The sequence below is a fragment of the Anneissia japonica genome, unplaced genomic scaffold (assembly GCF_011630105.1).
Source record: "Anneissia japonica isolate Jap-2015-1 unplaced genomic scaffold, ASM1163010v1 scaffold695_len1296351_cov181, whole genome shotgun sequence".
Lineage (NCBI taxonomy): Eukaryota > Metazoa > Echinodermata > Crinoidea > Comatulida > Comatulidae > Anneissia > Anneissia japonica.
In genome coordinates, this window is record NW_022740852.1 from 899,684 (window position 1) to 906,593 (window position 6,910).

Below are 6,910 nucleotides of genomic sequence, written 5' to 3' on the forward strand. Positions count from 1 at the left end.
TGTTATTGAGTATACATGCAGTCTGGTCTCCAATCGGACCTGTGTTTCGTTGAAAATTCGAATCCAATAGAGTAAACTGATTTTACTCTCTTTGTATATGCATCGAACAGCGCTATAATTTTAAACCACCGCATTGTTTCTGAATGTTCATTTTTGGCATTTGGATTATCTTCATTCATTCATTCATTCATTCAGTAACATTTATTCAAATCGAAATATGTGAAAGTAAACAATTAATAGCTATAAATTACGATTTAGGAATCAGATTAGAAGTTAAAAACTTGTCTCAAAATGATCCCTTAACAAAAGAGAATGTAATATATATAAAATAACATTTTTTAATAAATATATAAATAAACAACATGCAAAAAGTGTATCTCGTATCAGATTATGTTTCTCTTAATTTAAAATGTTGTCAAATGAACGGTATAAAACATGTGATTTAAATTATATCTGCATAATTTGAAAGATATTCTTTTTTTTTTAAAAGTTTTTCGCATATCAATTTGCGTAACTTTCGAAAAAGGTTCCGGAGAGAAATAGTACACTTCTATACTTTCCATAAGCACCTTATAGAATGTCTTTACTTGCTAATGTCTAGGTGTTCAAAATAAACCCAATAATGTATAATTATAAACATATAACTGTATTAACGGATAGTAAGCCTATTGCAGTGCCTGTCTTTATACAAAATAAACTATGAAAACTAAAGTTGTTTGATAGCACAATCACAATACATTTTATATATACGCAGGTGTTATTTTTTATCAAAAAGTTAGTGACCGTATTTAGTCAAAGACCACAACACAGATGTTTTTAAAAAGAAACGAGTTTGATGAGGAAAGAGTAAACGTGAATTTCCATTAGACTCTAATAAGTAATGTGCTTATTGAGAAAAAGTGGTCAATATAAGTCCTGTCTCTTATACACATCTAGATGTGTATAAGAGACAGACATTAACGGGGGTGCCGAGGTCCCGATGAGGGGGGGGGGGGTCGATGCTCCGACGAAGGGTCAGATTTCCCCGACGAAACCAAAGTGGGCGTGGTCGAGCTTCGATTAAAAGGTTTCGAATGTGGTCCTGGGGACGAAGCCCCCGAAAATCTTGACCATTTAGGGGTTTCAAAGGCTTATTTAATCGAGTCTACTAATATGTAGAAAATACATGTAATTTTTTTTCTCCCCGACGAATTGTGCTTTTTCTCCCCGACGGGGGGGGGGGGGCTCTGGCCCCCGCCCCCCCTCTGGCGCCACCCCTGAATTATAAGTAGTGATATCATTTAAAAAAAAGATAATTCTTAGTACAAAAGAAAGTGTAGGCCTATTATGTGATACAATGAATCAGCTTAGGAAACGAATATACCCACATGGATCTGTGTTTCTTTATTTGAATTTTCTACAACCTTTAAGTGATTTTTATTATTTTTTTTTACTTACTACCCGTTAGTTAAAGGATTTGTAGCGTCTCTACTATTTGTTAAACCGCAATATTGAATTTGTATAATCTTTTATATTTCATTTGTAAACCTTACTCTATGTATATTATTACTATATTCAGGGTAAAGATCAAATAAGGGCAGCAACCTGTTTCCTTATGGTACCAGGAACTTAGATGACAAATAAGTCAGGAATGTACCATGGCTAACTTATCATCCCACTTTTATTAACTAAAACCATTACCGGTACATCATATAATCATCCTTAATTCTTATTGGTCAAGGGTTACCTCATCTTTTGAATCATCCCAAATATAGTAAGGAGTCCTACCCCAACATAACACAGTATTCCTATTGCTATACACTTCTCACGTTGTTCTCATTCGGATTATTACATCAACTTTATTTTGTAGTATTTTATCTTGTTTGATTTTATCAATAGCCAATTGTTTTTATAGTTTACAATAAGCATTTTTCACTGGAAATAAATTATATTATATCTATTCAAGTTAGTTTGTTGTATTCTTCCCGTTGTGCCATACAACGTCTAAAGATCCAAGTTATGAAAAACTGAATACAGCTGTTATGTTGAATCGAATCTCCCAGCAACAGGGGCCGCAACGTAAAGTCATAATATCGGCTCTGGTGGTTCCTGTGGTGGAACAAATCTCGGAGAAGGAATATAAACCTAGGCCCAGTGTACACAATTTCGCTCATGTGCACTTCAAAGAACCCAGTACATCTTTCGAGACGAGTAAGGGTTACTCCGGTTTACCCCTTGTTGACAGACGAGAATAGCTAGTACGGGTTTACCGGATAGCTCAGACACGAAGAGACACTCACACTCATTCACGATTTTCGCTGCAATAAAGCACGGTGTTTAAAAGTTCTAATCTGCCGTGGCCATTCGTACTCAAATAGTTCAAGTTCAATCGAATTTTACGTTTTAAACGCTATCAGGACGCCGTCAAGATGTATACGACAATAATGCGGTAATGTGAAGACATTGATACGAATTATAACGATAGAGTTACGACAACGTTAAGATTTGTAACGACGTACTACGAATTACTAAGATTGTATTACAGCATCACTATGATTTTACAAATACGATGCACGACCTAAGTGTTGTGGCCACTAGGAATTGATACGAATGAACACGACGCCGTCACGACAAACGACGAAAACGTTTCGACACTATGCTGCTGCGGTAGACCAAGCTTTTTTTCACGGCACGATTTTTTTTAAACATTCCAAAAAATCGTGCTACATACGATGGCATCAAATGTGGTACGAAAACAACTTTCAAAAGTAACTAACACGAAAAACAGTTGAACTTAGTATTATTAACCATCGTATAAGTCTGTTTTATCCAAATTTAGCATTAATAGAGGAAGTGAGAGGGGAGAGAATTCACTACTCAAAAAGTTAATTTAATATATTGAGTTTTTATAATTAAAACGTACTATATAATTTATTATTATTTATCACTATTTATTTATTTATTTTTCGTGATTATTATAAAAAAATAATTCAAGAAATACTACCAATTACGAATGTTACTAAACTAAATGTTGGATTGGATTGGATTTACTCGGTGTAAACACCAAGGATAGCCCACGAAAGTATAGAAGGAGACTTATTTCCAGTGGGGTCCTTTTGGTGGTGATTGGGCAGTACACCGGGAGACAATCCCCTACTCTTTTCCAAAGAGTGTACTGCGTTCTTTAACGTGCACATGGGCCATCGGCTTAAACGTCTCATCCGAAAGACGGTGCGCTATTGTAACTTGTATTTCAGCCCTCTAGCTGAAACACAAGGAGAGGCAGCGATGGGAATTGAACCGGGGATCTAGAGATCTCCACGGTTCAGCGCACACACAGTGGCTACCACCAGATTAGCCGACTGAGCTAGCTGCTCTCTCAGGTTACATTTGCTTTAGTTACTTCAAGATTATGATCTATGTAGTTATCAATGAATGAATGTTTATTACAGAGATAGCTGCTTTAAATAATGATTGCTTAGTCGTTTTCGGTATCAATATAAGTGTAACTATGTGACTCAAGATCATTGGGAACTTGTGAAGCCGTTGAATGTCTCCAATGACCATACACTTCTGTAGTAGGTACACGAGGCAGCGAACGATCTTGTATTGTGTGTCTTAAAATAACTCCCTCCCTAGCCTCATAATACACTTCAGGTTGAGTTACTTCTTTTCCGGAAGAATCAACTGTGGTTATGTTATTGTTACGACACAAACAGTAATGGTAAACGGGAACTAGAACAACAAGTACAACAATAATAACAACACCAGCAGCGATGATGATAATTACATCTAGTGATAAACGAATATTTTTCTTTGACGTTTCAGAATATAAAGTATTACTTGTTGATTCGAAAGGATTATTATTATTTTCAGAATTGCTCATTGATTGATAAACTTGTAATTCTATAGACGATGATACTTGTCCGATTCCATTAGTAGCAATGCACGTTATATTTGTTCCACTATGTTTTAATGAAGGTCGTAATAGTTTAAGTATTTGACCAGTTTCATCAACAATGATATTTTCAGCTTTTAATTGAGGCACTGATGTCCACTGATAATGTGAAACAGGAGGGTTAGCAAATGTCTGGCAAAATATAATTGTCTCTCGTCCAGATAATACTGGAGTAGTATGCTGTATTTTTATCTCAGGTTTGTATTGTATGTTTAAAGGTTTCATCGTACATGATTTTTGATAATTTGAATCCAACGATGAATATTGGTGACATTCGTAAATGTCACCATTGTTATCTTTGCTGGTTGTTAACGTAAACAGAAGTGTTACTAAGTTTCCTGTTTCTTTGGAAATTGTCCTCGTATCCACGGGTTTAGAGTTGCGAGTAAATTGTAAACTCACTTGGGGATAAACTCTTTCAGAAACACATTTTAATTCTACCGTTGATCCTGCAATAATAGCATTATCAGACTCTGAACAAAGAGGATATTCTGATGCTGGTAGAGAAAGGACAGTTAATTCAGCTTTTGTAGAAATACTCAACACCGACCCAGACGTCGGAGATATAACGACGCATTGATAGAGCCCAGCATCTCTTTGCATTACATTGTCTATAACTAGTGTAGATAAATTTCCGTTAGATAGTTCGCTTTTTGCTATAGAAATTCTTCTGTCGTCTACATCTTCTATTTGTATTTCAGTACCATCTTTAAACCAAGTCAGACTTTCGTATATTATCCCACTAACAACACACGACAGTGAGTGATCCTTACCAAGCCTAATTTCGCCACCTGATGGTACATCCTCAAAAACAATAACAGCACCACAGCAACCAAATATACACGTAGCCATTAAATTAAGTGTTACTAACATTGGAATTGTTTTAAACAATTCAACCGACATGTTGAACACAAACTTAAGAGTATAACTCGTTATGGTATAAGCAACATCACTAGACACCAGTTAAATTCGAGAATGAAATACCAATTTGACGTCAGAAACCAACATAATTTTATATTCATGATATTATCAGTTTAATAAAAAGTCGTGTTCCACGTATTACACGTTTTACTTAAATCAATCGATTACGTTCATAAATAGTGCTTTTATATTTTAATTTGAATTAGAAATCCACACTCTTTAGACAAAACACAGTTAGCTCAACATATTGGTAAAACTTATTTACACTAAAATATTGAGGTTGATATAAAAAGTACAAGCATCTCATTATAAAAAATTTAATCATTCTCAGTATCAATATATGTATAACTATGGGATTCAAGATCATTGGGAACTTGTGAAGCCGTTGAATGTCTCCAATGACCATACACTTCTGTGGTAGGTACACGAGGCAATGAACGATCTTGTATCGTATGCCTTAAAATTACTCCATCTTTAGATTCATAATACACTTCTGGTTGAGTTAATTCTTCTCCTGACGCATTAACGGTCGTAGTATTGTTACGACACAAACAGTAATGGTAGACGGGAACCAGAACAACAAGTATAACAATAATAACAACTCCAGCAACGATAATGATTATAACGTCAAATGATAAACCAATATTTTTTGCTGACGTTTCTGATTTTTGATTACTTGTTGATTCGTGTGGATTGTTATTAGTTTCTGAATTACCTATAGAGTGAGAAACTTGTAGTTCTATAGATGACGATACTTTTCCAATTTCATTTGTAGCAATACATGTTATATTTGTTCCACTATGTGATAATGAAGGTCGTAATAACTTTAGTACTTGTCCAGTTCTATCAACGATGATATTTTCTGCTCTTAATTGAGGTACTGATGTCCACTGATAATATGAAACAGGCGGGTTAGCAAATGTCTGACAAAAGAGAATTGTCTCTCGTCCAGGTAGCACTGGATTAGTATGCTGTATTTTTATCTCAGGTTTGTATTGTATGTTTAAAGGTTTCATCGTACATAACTTTTGATAATTTGAATCCAGAGATGAATATTGGTGGCATTCATAAATGTCACCATTGTTATCTTTGCTGGTTTTTAATGTAAAAGGAAGTGTTACCAGGTTACCTGTTTCTGTTAACATTTTTCTTGTATTCACGGGCTCAGAGTTGCGAGTAAATTGTAAACTCACTTGGGGATACACCCTTTCAGAAACACATGTTAATTCTACCGTTGATCCTGCAATAATAGCATTATCAGGCTCAGAACAAAGTGGATATTCTGGTGCGGGTAGCGAAAGAATAATCAATTCAGCTTCAGGAGAACTACTCAACACCGACTCAGACATCGGTGTTATAACGACGCATTGATATAGCCCAGCATCATTTTGCATTACATTGTTTATAACCAATGTAGATAAATTTCCGATAGATAGTTCGCTTTTTGCTATGGAAATTCTTTTTTCGTCTACATCTTCTATTTGTATTTGAGTACCATCTTTAAACCAAGTCAGACTTTCGTATCTTATTCCACTAACAACACACGACAGTGAGTGATCCTTACCAAGCCTAATTTCGCCACCTGATGGTACATCCTCAAAAACAATAACAGCACCACAGCAACCAAATATACACGTAGCCAGTAAATTTAGTGTTACTAACATTGGGATTGTTTTAAACAATTCAACAGACATGTTGAACAAAAACTTAAGAATCTAACTCGTTATGGTATAAGGAACATCATTAGACACCTGTTAATTTCGAGAATGAAATACCAATTTGACGTCAGAAACCAACATAATTTTATATTCATGACATTATCAGTTTGATAAAAAGTCGTGTTTCACGTATTACACGTTTTACTTAAATCAATCGATTACGTTCATAAATAGTGCTTTTATATTTTAAATTTGAATTAGAAATCCACACTCTTTAGACAAAACACAGTTAGCTCAACATATTGGTAAAACTTATTTACACTAAAATATTGAGGTTGATACAAAAAGTACAAGCATTTCATTATAAAAAATTTAATCATTCTCAGTATCAATA

The 6,910-nt window shown here is 34.8% G+C and overlaps 3 protein-coding genes across 3 annotated transcripts in view; all 3 read right to left on the reverse strand.

Moving 5' to 3' along the window:
- Nucleotides 1–3,237: 3,237 nt before the first annotated feature.
- LOC117118374 (neural cell adhesion molecule 1-like) lies at nucleotides 3,238–4,871 on the reverse strand. The gene has a single exon (XM_033262951.1). It carries the CDS (start codon nucleotides 4,838–4,840, stop codon nucleotides 3,458–3,460), a length of 1,383 nt encoding a protein of 460 aa, XP_033118842.1. The 5' UTR covers nucleotides 4,841–4,871; the 3' UTR covers nucleotides 3,238–3,457.
- A 271-nt stretch (nucleotides 4,872–5,142) lies between these two features.
- LOC117118376 (basement membrane-specific heparan sulfate proteoglycan core protein-like) lies at nucleotides 5,143–6,570 on the reverse strand. The gene has a single exon (XM_033262953.1). The coding sequence runs from the start codon at nucleotides 6,550–6,552 to the stop codon at nucleotides 5,176–5,178; it is 1,377 nt and encodes a 458-aa protein (XP_033118844.1). The 5' UTR covers nucleotides 6,553–6,570; the 3' UTR covers nucleotides 5,143–5,175.
- Nucleotides 6,571–6,800: 230 nt separating this feature from the next.
- The window catches only part of LOC117118389 (hemicentin-1-like), a 7,375-nt gene continuing 7,265 nt past the window's right edge, over nucleotides 6,801–6,910 (reverse strand). The window contains exon 5 of the mRNA XM_033262971.1: nucleotides 6,801–6,886. The gene's annotated coding sequence lies outside the window, so the exon portion shown is untranslated. The remainder of the gene's footprint in view (nucleotides 6,887–6,910) is intronic.